We start from the raw sequence: 15,544 nt of genomic DNA, 5'->3' as shown, positions 1-15,544 counted from the left end.
GAACTCTGCAGGAGCTGATCTAGCACCCACAAGAACAAGGAAAGCTACTTCATCACCCAGCCACCAGCTTGCTGAAGACAGGGAAGGGTGGGGAGGCTGGTGAGCCAAGCAAGAAGGGGTATCAACGTAGGAAATGCAAGGGTGAAGCTGAAAGCATGGACACGCTGCTGCCGAGGGGTGCGTGCCCGTGACAGTCGCAGCTCCTTCAGCCACCCACCGTCGCCCTTTTCGGCTCCTAGACATGAAGCTTGGCTGCCTGCTCTTGGGTTTAGTGAGCGGCATTCTCCAGGGAGCCAAAATGTTCAGGGATCGCAAAACAAAAGCTGATGAACCAACCGGGCAGCAGGTCTGCATGCAGCCAGTAAGCCTGACCACACACACAGACAGAAAGGACAGGGATGCAAAGCGCCTGCTGTCAGTCAATGGATGTGTGAGGAGCCACTGGACATAGTCAGAGAGCCACAAAACATGCGCATGAATGTCCCGTTCGGACAGTTCATTGGAGTTACCATGGCCTCAGCCAGGGTGAGCTCGCAGCCAGAGTCGGGGGAGGCCAGATCAGCATTGTCTTCTTTGTGTTCCAGATCAACAGAGAGATCTTCCTTCAGGGAGTGAGGCTGGGAGATGTCTCCTGAACCAGCCCCTTGCCCAAGGGCCAAGGAGCTCACACTGGACACAGGTTCCACCGCTGGTGGTGAGGCGAGGGAGGTGCTCAAAGGCATGTCCTGTGCCAGACCTGTCTTCCCTTTTGCTTTTGCTGATGTCCCAGCTTCAGGCACACGCTCTTGTCCCTCCTGGGCCTCCCTTCGCTCCACTTCATTTTGCTCGAACATCTTTATCTTACAGGCCACAGAGGTGTTCCCGTAGCTCTTGCTGTCCTCCCAACTTCCTGGGGCCACGTTGACATCTCTGTACCCCTGGGACACACCACCTGCCTGCCCAGCCACGCACACCAACGACTCAGGCTCTGTTTGATGTGTCCCACCACTCACTTGCAGCTCTTCTCCACCTTCATCCACCAAGGTAGAGAGCCGGAACGTCTCACTTCTTTGGCACAATCCTAATACAGGGGACTGGAAGTGTGAGACATCAGCAGCTTCTTTGGGAAGAGAGTCATTCTGCAGTGGTTGCCCTGGAGCTAGGTCACTGGCCCTGGCGGTTTCTCCTACTGTTGGGCTCCTGCCCTGCAGATCTTGTCCCACATTAAACTCTGAGTCCCAGTGTGGCTCCTGTGCTTTGGGATCAGCAATGTGGAGCAGCTCCCCAGCCATGGAACCCTCTTGGGGCAGGTCTCTCATGATGGCCTCTGTCTGTTTTTCTGGTTCTTCTGCTTGGGGTGGTAGCTCTTTCACACCAGGGCTTTTATCTTGGGGCAGTTCTTCCATCTCACAGCCTTCATCTCCAGTCAGCTTCCCTGATGTGGGCCCCAAACCTTGGAAGAACTCTTTTATCATGGGTTTCTCCTCCTGCAGGGGCACTTTGGGGGCAGGGACTTTGCTCTGTGCTGTGGCAGGGTCCATGTCCTGAGCCACCTCCCTGGTGGCTGTGTCTCTGACCTGGACTGACTCTGCTGCAATATCTGTGTTTTGGGGTGGTTCTGCTGCACCAGGACTTGTTCCATGTTGTGGTTTCCATGAGGTAAATCCTGTATCTTGGTGTTGTTCTGCAGATTCAGGATCAGTTTCCCTGGGTAGTGCCACCTCCATGGAGGGGCCCATACCCTTGGGCATGCCCACCCCTCTCACAGGGCTGGTGTTCTGGGACAGCTCTGTGCCCTTGGGCTTGGTGCCTGGAGCTGGATCCACAGGGACAGGGCTGGATTGCTGGGGAATGGGTGGAGGGGCAGGAGCACTGGGTTTATTTCCCTCCAACCCCACAGTGTGAGCATGGCCTGGCCAAGACACAGCTGAGAGAGGAGACTTGGTCTCTATCTCTTCCATCTGAAGAACCACTCTGGCACTTTCCTCCTTGTCACCATCTGCTCCCAAGAGCTTCTCCCCTGCTGTGCACTGTGCTGGGCTCCCTCTGTGCTCCTCAGCCCCGTGGCCATCCCCTGCCAGGCCACATGGCTTTAGGCCTCCCACTGGGCTCTGCAGCTTTGTCTCCTCTGGTCCCACCTCCTGGGAACACAGAAGGGCTTCACTTCCTGCAGGTGCTCCATAGCTGGGCATCCCAGCAGATGCTTTCTCTGGCTGCAGGGACAAGTCCTTCTCCCACCCTGAGAGGGTACGTCCCACCAGGCTGGTCCTGTCACAGCCCATCCTGGGCTGCTCTGGTGCTCCGGCAGGTTTTCCAGACACTGCCCTGTGTTGGTGACTTGCTGAAGAAGGGGGTTGGAACCCTTCTGCTGCAGGTGTTGTGTGCCCAGATCCCTCCCTGGACATGTTCACTGTGGCTTCTGGTATTTCCTCCAAGCCAAGCCACTCACTAGTGTCCAAGACAAGTTGTGTTTTACTGTCCTTCTCCTCTCCCTCTGGATCTCCTAAGTAGATGATCCTCTGGGTCGCAGAAGTCTCTGAGCTGTCATCTCCAGCCTTCACTTTGGTTTTCAGGAGCTCTGTGGCTGTGCCTGGCACTCTGGCCTCCTGTTTCCTGTTTTCCTTTTCCAATGAGGCTGCAGAAGCATGCTCATTGGAGAGCACCTTGCCTTCTCCCTTGGGATGCTCTGGCCCTAAAATCTTGGCCCTTTGTCTCTCTTCAGGCTGTTGATAGGGCTTGGGCAGCCCCGGCTCACCAGTGGCTGCTCCTTCACCCTGGGGCTCCTTCTCTGTGCTGTCAGTGGGCAGATGTGCTGTCTCTGGGCTGTCTCTGCTTTCCTTCTCATAGATCTCATCCTCCCAGACAGACTCAAAATCCTCGGGACTGGCAATCATTTTGGCTCTCTTCCGTGTGTCCAGGGCTGCAGCTGAGTGCTCTTCCTGGCCTGTCACTTCCTTGGCTTTCCCTACTGCCACCTCCACCTTCAACAGGCTCACACTTGTGTTCACCTCCGAGGTACCTGCACGTGATTCTTCCTTCTTGACTCCCAGAGCTTTCCTCAGAGCTACTGCTTCCAGCCTAGGGGCTTCTCTCTCTATAAATACCCAATGCTCTGAGCCCTGCATTGCAATTGGAGCAAGAAGAGTTAAATGCATCAGACACACCGCACCCAACTGCTGCTGGCACAAGTAGCACGGCTGGTCTGCCTCACACAGCAATGGCTACGTCATTATTATTATAATTCTAATTAGTAGTATTAGTAGTAGTGTTCTCAATGCTATAGTTGAAACAGGGTCTATACAAAGATCCTGGCAACTTGCTGATGGAGATAGGGACTGAAAATAAGGGGCTGATGCCATGATAGGGAATAAGCCACTGTCTCCAGCTGGGACCCCCTGTTTTCAGCTGGCTATAGCAATTCCCAGGGGTGAGATTTCATTGGAAGTAAGGGTCTGTGTTTTGGGTAGCTTCACTCTCAGCTTCATCCACGTGCCCTAAGAATATGTCAGACTGCCAACAGCACGAGCAAGGAAAGAAACCACCTTTAGCCATCAGAAAGGCCCTTTCCCCTTCCTACCAGATGCTGCAGCTCAGATTCCCCCCAAAGTCCATCCCTCCTTTCCTCCCTCATCAGGGACATCTCCAGAAGCCATAACTGAGCAGAGGTTTCCAGCAATGCTGAAACCAAGCAGTTCAGAAAATGTAACCTGTAAAAGGTTACCTGTCAAGTGTAAAAGACCACGGGTTTGGCAGCTGAGACAGGTATGGGGGCTGCAGCAAGGACCAGGCAAAGGCTGTGAAGCGTCCTGCAGCATGGACACAGCAGGAATGTGGCAGACCACACCATCTATCTGTGATGTTGGTGGGGGGATACCAGGTCACTGCTGCTATGGACACCTAGTACATCCCATGTTTGTCCTGCAGGTCAGCAGAAGGCTTCACGAGTGCCAAGAACGAAGCACTGTTAAAATCCAGCCACTTCTGGAATAGCCAGTAGAACATAAACCACAGGAATATAGTGGCAGGAGAACGTGTGCACCACGAGGCAGCCCAGAGGCCTCCGCAGCTGCCCCGGGGAGCACACATGGGGGCAATGCTGGGGGCTCACCGTGGGGCTGGCACTGCCCACGGCACAGCCTGCCCGGGCAGAGCTGCCTGCAGCAGAGGCAAGGATGGCCCTTGGGGGCACCAGGATATGCTCCAGTCCCAGCTAGGGGGCTGGCTGCCCACTCCCTGCTCAAATCAGGAACAATAATCCATGGAATTGTGAGCCATGACCCATTCAGGAAGAATGTTTGGAGCAGTTGCACCCAAAATGGAAACCTAGTGACTTATACTGGATAATGGGAAACACACGGGCAGAGGGGAGCAGAGCCAGAGGGAAGGTAAGAGAAGATAACATCAGAAGAGAAAGAAAGGAAAACCAGATACTAGTGGTAGGGCTTCCACAAGGAAATAGGTGAAAGTCCCTGGCAGAAAAATGCCATTCCCAGCTCCTGCCTTCTTTACCAGCTGCCAAAGGAAGCACAGATCCCTCAGCACAGTGCCCCAGGTCTTGCCCTGCAGCACCCTGCAACGGCCCCTCTGTCTGTCCCCATGCCCTGGGCTTTGCCAAGGGCCTGGCAGCCCCTGAAAATCCCCCTGAGTGCCCGCAGAGAAGCACATAGGGGGCTGTGCTGGGGTACAGCCTGCTAGTCCCCAAGTAAACACCCAGCCCTCTGAGGGCACGGAGGTGCTGGCTCCTTGCAGTGCCAGGACAGGCATGGGGTTGGCCCTGTGCACTGCTAGCTGTGCTCCTCGCAGGGCAGGAAGGGCACCCTCCTCCACCAGTGGCAGATGGATCCTTGCCAGGGACTCTGCCATGGCAACTGCACCCTGCCATGGCCAGGCCACTCTGCTGAGCAGTCAGGTCTGAAGCAGACCCATCCCTCCCACCTCCCCACAGCATGGCCTCTCCCATATTCCATCACGGTGCGCTCTCAAGCACCATCTGCTCTCCAGGTCCCCTCCTCCAGACCTGCCTCCAATGCAGATTTTGTTTCTTCTTAGTCTGCGGAAATCACAATAGAGCGCATCGGTGCCTATCACGAGCACCAGGATGCACCTTGGATGTTCACAGCCAGGTCTGACCTGTAACAGCAGCATCATCCCTAACTGGGCAGCTTGCTGGGCTGCTGGGCTGCCCAGGTTGGTCTCTGGTATTCCCTCAGCACATCCTTCCATTCAGCAGCGATGCTCATGGGCAACTCATCCAGGAGACTGCTCACTTTCCTGAGGGTGCAGCAGTTTCTCTCCTGCTCCTGCCCTGTGGTCCCATTGCTGAACCTTCTCTCAGACAGGATAAGGATGGACAGGTTGTGGGCATACGTACAAATTTCTTCAGCAAAGCCCTCTCACACCTCTTCTCCAGCTGCAAACCAGTCTTTTGGAGGAGACCCTCCCTGGGCAAAGATGAATTTCTTTGGGCTGCTTCTCTGAGTTAAGGCCTGAGATAGATAGATCAAAAACTCTGCTGAAGCCTGAAACAGTGTCTTCATCCATGACAGCACCTCTTCACCAGTAAGGAATACCCCAAAGCTTCAGATTTATTTCTAAACCAGCTTCCTTCTCCTCAGACTCTTGGGTGAGCCCAGTCCAAGGGAACAGTCAGGTACTCTGTGGTGTGCGGGAGTAGTTGACTGAACTCTGCTCTGGAGGGCTCAATGCCAGCTCTGGCCACAGCTCTGGTTCAACAGCTTGTGGCAGCCCTTGTGTCTCCAGAGCCTGAGGACTCTTGGAGCAAATATCTGGATACTTGGGCATGTCCTCCAGCAAAGCAGAGAACTTGTGGAGCTTTGGAGGTCCATGGGCTGGCAAGACAGAGTATGTGCCAAGGCAGAGCTGAGGCTCAGAAGTGATGATACTGGGAAGGGTCTGTCCATAGACCAACCCTGACTTCCCAAGCGATAATTTACTTTCACACTTCCCTGCCCTCTCTCCCCTCAAATCATCTGCTCTAGGAACAGGAAGGCCATTCCCACTGTGGCCTATGCATCACAGGGGAGTAAGCTGATAGTGGGAAGAGGTGATATCAGGGATCAGAGACAGCCTTTGCCCCTGCCAATGAGGGCCACAACCTGGGAGAGCCCAGGGCATGCAGGAGGCTTCTCCCTTCAGATCCTTCAATGTCTCTTCTGTTCTTTGCTCTCAGAAGTCTCAGCTCACCCAAGAGGAAAGCACAAGCCTTGTGGCAAGAATGAGGGAATCTGAGATGTTGAGACAACACAATGGGCTGCTTTACCACTTGAAGCTGGAGAGGCTCCTGGCACCTCACAGCGCAACATTCCAGTCCCGCAGCAGCAGTGGGGATAGAGGGATGGAGGGAAGAGTCAACACGTATGGCTAGGGGTGATAGACCGCTTAACCTCAGTGGGCCTGAAGCCCATGGGAACTGAAGGACTTTCTGGCTGTCATGAGAGATCCAAGTTCTGCAGATGTGCTGTCCTCATGCCATCACCCTCTTGGGGCCATGAATTCCTCATGGAGACCACTGGTCAGGGGAAGACAAGTTCCCACATATCAACTGTTGAGTCTCAGCCACTGACGCCTGGAGAGAAATCACCGGCGAGGCCACCATGGCACTTGTAGATGGATACCTGGCACCCCAAGGGTTTCCGGGGAGCAGAGGACAAGACTCTGAATCCAGAGATGTGTGTGCACCTCACTTCTGCTGTTTCTGTCCTCCAGCTCTGAAATACTGGCACACAGAGAGTGCCAGCAATGAACAGGAGACACTGCTGCAGAGCCCTTACTGAAGCCCAAGGCTGTGCCCAAGCCTCCCTCACACCCATCTTGTCTCCTGGGGACTGCTCCAGTCAGCCCAGGTTCAGGCTCTTGCCCACGTTGGCAATTTCTGCACAGACAATGGGCGATGACAGGGAGCAAGAGTGCACTCAGCCTTGCCCCTGCCCCATCTGCCCCCTCTCCCACACTGCCTCTGCCCCTCCCTGGGCCGCTCAGGCTGGACGTGCTCCCCAGCACCACTGGGCCAACCCTTGGGGCCTGCGGCCAATACACCAGAATCAAGGCTCAAACACCAGCTTGCTTCTGCTCAGTGAAGGTACCACTCTTGGTCCCTGAAGGTCCAGGAAAACACTCCTTCATCTGAGATAAACTGGCACACAAGCAATGCCAAGAGCCCACGCTCCTCACCCATGGGCACCACGTGAGGACATGGATGGCAGCATGACCCTGCTGTGCGCAGGGATGAGTCCAACACAACTGATGCCTCCAAAGATGCCCTTCTTCAGGCTTCCTGGGCCCAGGGAACTCTGACTGCAGCCAAAGTGGAAGGAAAGCACAAGGGATTGCTAAGAACAGCTTGAGGCTGCCTGCCTGGACCTGGAGCAGCCACCAACAGAGTGCCTGTGTCATTGGGTCACCTTTGCCTTGGGACCCTCAACAGTGGGCTCCAGCATGGCCCCACACCCAGCAGGGCTGCACTGGGAGGTCTTTCCAGGGCTCCATCTCACATCCCAGCCAGAACAGTCAAGGGAGTAGGTTTCACCAAGAGCCCTGTCCTGTGAGGGGTCCTGCCTGTCACCAGAGAGGGAACCCACCCTGGGGGGCAGCAAACAGCTGCTCTGCTAAGAGGGCATGAGCCCCCTTGGCAGGCTGGGGACTCCCACAGTGACAGGGGCAGAATGTGAAAGCAAGAAGTGGGGGGAGAGAGGATAGTGACAACCTCAGGAGAGGAGACAAGGCTTTTCTGCGTGAAAGACTCCATGCTTAGGGAAGGTCCATGCTCTGATGCAAAATCGTCTAGGGTGTCCTCTTCCATCGTCTGTGCCAGCACGGAAACCCCAGCACCCATGGGGAGAGAGAGAGACAGAGAGAGACAGAGACAAAGAAAGAGAGAGAGAAAGAGAGAATTTGAGAAGGAATGAAGGAACAAAGGGTGGGTAGGTGGGTGGATGGATGGGTAGATGCATGGACAGATAGACACAGAGGTCACAGCTGTGCCAGCTTTAGATGCTCCATAAACATCTCTGCACTTGATATATTTGATAGTAAAAGAGATGTGGGGTGAAGTCCCTCTTCCTCTTCACAGCCGAGCATTTTGATGAGGGGGGGCACAAGCCCATCCTGCAGCCCTGGGTCTCTGGTCAGTGCTGGGCACCAGCAGGTACACAGGCATGTCCCAAATCCCCTGCAGAGAGACCCCAGCCCAGCCACCCACAGTGCCCCAAGCCCTCCCCGCAGCCCAGCCCCATGGCAAGGCTGTTTCGGGGTGAGGAGCAGCCAGGGCAGAGCAGCCTCTCTGTGTGGCACCCACCCTGCCCAGAGCCATGCCACTGCTATGGGCACAGAGATGCCCCTGGAGGGGAGAGCAAGGAGGAAGGGTCCCTGGCAGGGGAGAGCATCCAGAGTGGCAGTGGGGACACTCTTGGCACACACTGCCTGCACCAAGCCCAGCAGGACCCCAGGCCACAGAGCACCCAACTGTGCCACATCCACATCACTCATGCAGCACTGGGGGCTTTGTCCTGGCACCCCAACTCCAGCACCCTCCTATCACTCCCATGGTCCCAGTGCAAAGCCAGCAGGCAGAACACCCAAAGGGGAAGATGTGAATGTAGAATGCCAGCACGGCACCACTCACCCTCCACCTCCTCGCACCACCCAGGTCCTGCCGCTGAGAGCACAACAGGGCACCTCTGTGCAGGTGCCTGGTCCCACTCTGCTCGAGACACCCTCAGGCAGAAGCTGCACCAGCACTGCCCTGCAGGCTGCTGGTGTGAGGGGTGAGGAAAACCCCATCTCATGGGCCAATAGAGCCACAGGTACTCCCAAAACAGCCCCAGAGGAAGAGCTGTTCAGTCCCCTGCAATGCCCAGGCACACAGGGAGATTCCCGCCAGCAGTGTAAAAATGGTTAGTGTGATGCAAAACTTAGAGACACCCCTCCCTGCACCCTGTGTCCCCAGCACGGCACTCCCACCGTCCCTCCTCGGGCAGCACAGGAGCAGAGCCCCAGAGCTGAGGGACACCTCCCCACCGGATCCTGATCCCCTCTGTAAGAGAAGCAGCAGAACAAACCTCACTGGCCTTTTCAGGTGTTCCCTTTGGTGTTTCATCCTCATGCTTGGGTGAGGAAGAGGCTGGTGAGGAAGGCAGCCTCCTGTCCCGGTCCCTGTGAACCAGCTTGCTATTGGGCTCCTTCAGGGTCCGCTTCAGCTCATTAATGCTGGCCTGATGCTTCAGCAAAACATCCTCTGGCTTGTCTAAAAACTTGGGAAGGAGAGAGGAAAGGAGCAGTGATTAAAGCAGCAGCCAAGGCCAAAGGGATGAGCAGGGGCACTGGGAGGGTTTGTTCACCCTGGGCTAGAATTTAGTCTCAGTAGCCAAATGAGGAGCGTGTTGGAGACCCCTGGTCTGCAGGTCTCACTGCGGGGGGAGCAGCTCTTTCACTGCAGGAAGCAGCAGAAAGGCAGCATAGAGCCAAATACACGTGGCAGGGGAAGGGTATGGCATGTCCTGGCAGCATCTTCAGGACTTCACGTCCTCCTGTCTGAGGACAAACTAAGCCTCCTGGAGAGGAGAGTGGGCTCTCCCTTGGGATCAGTAAGGGATGGGGCCCTGTTGGAAACACCAGCAGCCTCCTCTGCTCCTCTCTGGCACCAGGCTCAAAGGGAGCCCCAGGCTCTGTCCCAGCAGGGCAGGTGACCAACATTTCCAGCAGAGCTGCTCTGAAATGGGCTCTGCCAAAGGGCTGGAGGTCAAGGCCTGGGCAGGGATGTCCAGCATGGATCCAAGCCTGGATCCCCATGGACCAGCCTGGGGTGGGGTGGGTCTGACCTGCTGTGGAGAGAGGACAGCTCAGACTGTTCAAGTGCCAGGTGGGGTTCAGGTGTTAGAGCAGGACATAGCGAGGGCCCAGGCGCCAGGGTGGCCCCCTCGTCCTGCCACAGAGGTGGGCAAACCAGCTCCGAGCAGGAACCCTGGTTTCTGCTTCCAACCCAAATTCAAACCTCTTCTGAAAGGAGGCACCTAAATACCTCCCTAGTACCTCGTCAGCAACAGCCCAGAGACCCACGAGAGTCTCAGGAAAAAACCCATCAAATTTTCCAGATCCCAAAGGCTCAGCACAACTCAGGAAAACTCCCGACCTGGACCCACATGTGTGAGCCATGGAGAGCTCAAGTGTGCCCACCTCTGGGCTCAGGGTGTGCCGGGCCGGGGCGCAGCACATGCACATGCAGTGGGGAAGCAATGAGGCGGGTGGGGGGGCTGGGACCAGTGCCCACTGCCCACTGCCCTGGCGGGGTCTGCCCCTGTGGTGCTGAGCAGGATGGTGAGGCTGTGTGGTGCCAGCGTGGACAACCACATCATGTAGCCATGCTTGCTCCCATCAACAGCAGCGAGGATCTACATCCCACTGTAACTGGAGGGGAAACTCCCAGGGAGCAACTGTGGATTTTAGGCCAGGATGAATCATTCCTGATGGGGCCACCGGGAACATGGCAGTTTGTACAGGGAGGGCTCAGCTTCCCTGTTCTCTGCTCAGCCCATTCTCAGGGTGGACAGACACTGGGTGGGTGCCAGTGCTGGCCCCTTGGGGCAGCTCAGAGCCCCTTTGCCCCATGAGGGTGGGATGGCAGCTGCAGTGCTGTGGGGAGCCCCAGCCTGGCTCTCATGGGGAGTGGGGGGCTGCAGGAGAGTGGAGCCACTAGGCAGGGCAGTGATGAGTCAGTTTGGGTCAGGCAAGAGCAGAGGGTGGGTCAGGGTGGCAGCCGGAGCGATGGGACCAGCTGCACAGGAGACACAAGGCAAGGATATGGCAGGGTCAGTAACACAAACAGAAGCCAGGTCACCCCAATGGGCCAAGGGCTCTCCTGCCCCTGGAAGGGCTCACAGGTAGGATCAGGACCACCTTACTTAGTGGGATAGAAGATGCCACGTGCGCTGGGCTGATCCCCAGCTGTCTGTTCATTGGGCTCCTCCAGCACCCAACCCCCTGCCCAACGCATCTTGTATTCCAGTAAATAGGGTGACACATGGAGTTGTTTTGGGAAGGATGGACAATATGATGCACCAATGAGGACTAAGATACTCCAGACAGAGAATACCTCCTGCTTGTGCCTGGGGGTTGTTTCGTGCTCCGGCTGGCAGCAAAGAGAGGGTTAAAAGTAACCAGCAGGTTACGAAGGAATTTGTCACAAACATCACAGTTAAGTTGATGGGCTGGTAGGGACACCCTCTCCCCTCGAAGTGGGGCTGAAATGGGCTGGGACAGCCCAAGGACCAGGGCAGGCAGTGGGTGGGCTGTGCATGGGCAGTGGGGGGAATGAGCGGGCACTCATGTTCCTGGCCTGTCCCCATCCCCATCCCTGTCCCAGACCGGGACTGTTCCCAGATCCGGCCCTGCCTGGGGAGGAGCCTTTAGATCACCTGGAGGGCTCTGGGGACTCAGTTAAACCAAACCCCTCTGACCGCCTCACTTCCACGAGTGGGGCCAAGAGCCATATCCCTGGGGTCCCACCAGCCTGGGGCTCAGCTGACACAGGCAGGGCTGCAGGGCACTGTGCGCTGAGGTGACCCTTCCCGCCTGCAGCCCAGCCCTGCTGCCTGTGCCTGGTCCCCTGTCTGCCTACCCCTCCACCCCCACCCTCCTCTGCCCACCTCGGCTGTACCTTCAGCTCCTTGATTTTCGTCGGGGTGGTCACCTCCTCATCCTCCATTTCAGACTGCCTCCTGCTGCCAAACTCACCGTCCTCGTCCTGTTTCTCACCCTCCGCCCCAGCATCATGGTTCTCGCTGACAGAGGCTGGACGTGAGAACTCTGCCCGTGGGGGAGAGCCCGGGTCACTGCAGCCCTGCCACCCCCGTTCCTCCCCCATTCCCCCACCCCCTGCCCCTACTCTGCTAGCTCTTACCTGGGGATCAAGGAGCCCCAAACGCCCTGCAGCAGGGACAGATGGTCCCAGGTGTCCTAAGGCACAGGGAGCCGGGGGGAAGGTGTCCCCAAGCTGCCCAACCCCAGCCCTGCCATATCCCCCTGCTCACACACAATCTGAGCAACCACTTGGGGTGGGGACAGACCCTCTGCCATGGGGATGCAACTGGGGACAGCCCCCAGAAGGAAGCCCAATGCTGTTGTGACCCTGCTCAACTCAATGAGGCAAAGTAGAACCGAGCCGAGCAGCACCCCGCTGCTCCCGCCAGCGGACCAATCTCCCTCCCCCTCCCCAATTTGGGGCATACCTCCATCAAGGCTGCGAGACATGGTGTACCGTTTGCTGGAGGAGCGCTCGAAGAACGGAGCTGGGCGGTCGATGAGGGCACTGGCCTGTCGCGTCTGCGCCTGCGTCCGCCCGCTGTACCGAAACTTGGAGCCCATCACCAGGAAGCCCTTGGGGGGTGGCTCTGGGGACACCAGCCTAGGGGTCAGAGGGGAGGAGGGGCATCAGCAAACCCCAGTCAGGCCCCCCGGCACTGTGCCCCACATGTACCCACTGCAACAGAAGCAGAAGCATGTCTGCCTCCCAGAAGGGAGGCCTGGAGAAGGTGTCCTCACCTGAAGAAGGTGTGATGCTCTATGCAGACCTTCCAGAGCCGCTTGGCTGAGCGGTGGTTGGGCAGCTTGAAGCCAATGGTGCTCTCAAACTGTTCATACTTGGGAGAGACGGATATAGGCTGTTACAGGCAGATCCTGCCCTAGGGGACATGATGGGATAGAACCTTGCCAAAGCCCTCAGGCTCCCCTGGCTGGAGCCATGACCATACAAAAAAACCCCAAAAGTCTTCTTCAAAGCTGTGCTGGGAAGGTCCATGCCACCCAGTAGGGTGATGGGATCACTGCCCACGCCTCCGGCCCAAGCACTTCCCTCAGCTGTAAATGGCTTTTCAGTGCAAGATGAATTCCTCCAAGAAACAAAAGCTTTTACAGCTGTTTTGGTGTGAGGGTATCACTCTCCCTTTCAGATATGCTGCCATTCCAGCCTGCTGGAAGACCTGGGTGGAAATGCATTCTCCTACCAGTGTACATAGAAGAGCAAAAATAAAGTCTGAAAATGAATGAAAAAATCTGATTTTTTTTTTGTGAAGACACGCCAAAAATGGCCCTCAACTTCCCTTCCTGGGCAAACTCCCCACACCAGCAGGGTCATGGTGTATGTCAGGTAGGGATGGGAACCTGGGGTCCCACAGCTGCTGAAGTCACGAGAGCATAGACAAGAAAATCCACGCCACAGGAGATGTGCTCTCTTGGACAGTGTGGTCATTCATGTGGGACCCTTGGGACAGAGGCTGGAGCCAGGTGAGGACATCCCCACCATCAGCCCCAGTGCCCACCATCAGCCCCAGTCCCACAGGACAAGCACTCTGCTGTGCCCCAGGGCTGCATGGGCACCTGGCACCCACCTCACCCGGGCGGATCTTGATGTAGAAGTTGCTCCTCTTGTAGGAAATTTTAAGGATCTTGGGCCAGGCGAAGCGGTTGATGCGCAGCCGGTCCCTGTAGATAAGGAGGCCGTTGGCGCAGACGCCCAGCATGATGTCAATGCCCTCTGAGTCCTGGAGGAGGGAAGGGGACAGGAGGGAACAGTTCAGTTAGTGAAGCAAGAACCAGCCTGGCCAATAGTGCCGTGCTCCCTCCTTCTAGGTGCTACGGGGGCCCTGAACCCCAGGCTGGTTGATCTCTGGAGCTCCTCTGGTCCAACACGGGGACACTCAGAGCCACCTAGAGCCATGCCAGGAGTGTGTCCTCACTGAGCCTTCACTCTGGGAGGAAGGGGTGGGCAAGAGGGGTGTGCAGGAGCAGGGTGGGATGGTGCTGACCATGGCTCTGGGAGCCCCATGGCCCCATACCTTGGCGTGGTGCAGGTCCACCCCGTACATGGAGAGCTTCTTGGCATTCTCCAGGAAGTGGACCTCTGCTTCCCCAGGGGTCATTCCGCTGCAGGGAAACAGAGAGGGGGACACGTAGGCAGGTGCCCCACCAGGTGAGGGCCAGCTCTCCAGTGCCATCCCCTCTTGGAGCTCACCGGTAAGTCTTGTGCAGCTCCATGATGCGTTCCTCCAGCTCCCGTGTCTGGTTGGGGGCGAAGCGGAGCTCGCTGACATAGTTGCCCACGTGCTCTTCAGTGTCGTGGTCGCCCAGTTCGGCCTGGACAGCGTAAGAGCCCAGCAGGGCATGGGTGACGAAGGAGCAGGGCAGGCGCCCCGTGATGATGTCTGCACGGAGCTGCAGGCACAGGTAGTATCTGCAGGAGGGGGGAGAGGGTGAGAGTAGGGTGAGGGCATGTGCCCCCTGAGCAGGTTGGGGCTACCTGGGAGGGAGACGTGTGCCCCTCAATGCAGGCCGGGGCTCCCCAGGAAGGAGGTGTGTGGTCCCCACCTTGTGATGTCCTCTGTGAGCTGGGCAGGGTCTGGAGGGTAGAACTTCACAGTGAAGGCAAAGTTCCAGGGCCCACCTAGAGAGGGCAGAGGGTAGTCAGGACAGCACCCGTGAGGCTGCACACAGGGTGTAGAAGCATCCATGCATCCCCTAAGCCTGGCACAAGGCAGGGACAGGGGGCTGCAGAAGCTGCTTGGAGCACAGCCCTTGGGATACCAGCATGACCTGGTTAATCCTTCCCAAACGGCTGGGGAGAGAAAAGCATCACAACTTCAGAAGCCATCAGCTCCTGATCATTATCACAGCATCACTGTCACAGCAAAAGCCTCCTGTGTCCCAGAAAATGACACCTTGGACTACAGGTGTCATTTCTGCCATCCCAGTAATGCAACATCATGGGCAAAGGCCCCAGGACCTGTCCCAGCAAGGACCCCCACTTTTTCCCCCCGTCCCTCTCCTCCCTGCTCAGGGCAAGTGGTGCTCAGAGAGGCACCATGTCTCAGCTCTGGTGGCACAGATGAGGTCCTTTGCCCCCCAGCGCCTCTCATGAGTAAGAGGAGAGGTGGGTAACACTTAGCTGAATGAGCATCAGCATCCCTGTCCCCAGGCCAGCTGGCAAAGGTCCTCTCTAGAGCAGGTGAGAAGGGGACACACTGTAGGACAGCCACAGCTGAGCTATCCTGGAGCTCCATGGGATACCCCAGGGCTGGGAAGGATGGACCCTCCCTGGGCACTTACTGCGGATCTGCTTCTTGATCTCCTTGGAGGGGTCCAACCAGTTCTGCAACAAGGAGACAGCTGGTCAGGGGGGTCCCCACCGTGCAAGGGGCAGCTGTAGAGGGACCCCGCCGTGCTCACCTTCTGGCTGTCTGAGTCACAGAAGGTGAGGCCGAAGTAGTCCTTCTCCAGGAGGTTGAGGTGCTCGCACACCATGTCAAAGAGGACCTGGCCTCGGGCGTGTTTCTGTCAGAGACATGGAGAGGCTGATGGTGAGCTGGCTCAAGGGAGACCCTTCAGGTGACCCTTAAAAGGTGCTCTCATCTGGCAGTGGGTTTCACCATGCCACATCTCTGCAGCCCTGGGATCACCTGGGCTTTGCACCACTTTGGGGACACCCAGGTGGTCCCTGGGCTGCAGGGATGGGCTGCTGGTGGTAGCAGTGGTGGGATTCCCAAGCAGAGCATGGACA

General features: G+C 57.1%; 1 protein-coding gene across 18 annotated transcripts in view; it reads right to left on the bottom strand.

Moving 5' to 3' along the window:
* EPB41L1 (erythrocyte membrane protein band 4.1 like 1) overlaps positions 1 to 15,544 on the bottom strand; it is a 67,037-nt gene that overhangs the window by 11,574 nt on the left and 39,919 nt on the right. For 9 of the 18 annotated variants that reach the window (XM_017835598.1, XM_017835594.1, XM_017835597.1 and 6 more), the window contains 13 exons: positions 15,214 to 15,318; positions 15,094 to 15,136; positions 14,356 to 14,431; positions 14,003 to 14,221; positions 13,827 to 13,914; positions 13,380 to 13,532; positions 12,535 to 12,632; positions 12,222 to 12,397; positions 11,651 to 11,799; positions 11,087 to 11,122; positions 9,057 to 9,248; positions 7,703 to 7,801; positions 510 to 3,098 (listed from right to left, as the gene is read on the bottom strand). In XM_017835598.1, coding sequence (XP_017691087.1) covers positions 510 to 3,098; positions 7,703 to 7,801; positions 9,057 to 9,248; positions 11,087 to 11,122; positions 11,651 to 11,799; positions 12,222 to 12,397; positions 12,535 to 12,632; positions 13,380 to 13,532; positions 13,827 to 13,914; positions 14,003 to 14,221; positions 14,356 to 14,431; positions 15,094 to 15,136; positions 15,214 to 15,318 — 4,023 coding nt within the window. The remainder of the gene's footprint in view (positions 1 to 509; positions 3,099 to 7,702; positions 7,802 to 9,056; positions 9,249 to 11,086; positions 11,123 to 11,650; positions 11,800 to 12,221; positions 12,398 to 12,534; positions 12,633 to 13,379; positions 13,533 to 13,826; positions 13,915 to 14,002; positions 14,222 to 14,355; positions 14,432 to 15,093; positions 15,137 to 15,213; positions 15,319 to 15,544) is intronic. The other 9 variants (XM_017835605.1, XM_017835611.1, XM_017835607.1 and 6 more) reach the window with 6 other exon arrangements.

This window comes from Lepidothrix coronata, unplaced genomic scaffold (assembly GCF_001604755.1).
Source record: "Lepidothrix coronata isolate B3197 unplaced genomic scaffold, Lepidothrix_coronata-1.0 Scaffold260, whole genome shotgun sequence".
NCBI lineage: Eukaryota > Metazoa > Chordata > Aves > Passeriformes > Pipridae > Lepidothrix > Lepidothrix coronata.
The sequence above is the reverse complement of the archived record's forward strand: the minus strand, read 5'-3'. Positions and strand labels throughout refer to the sequence as shown.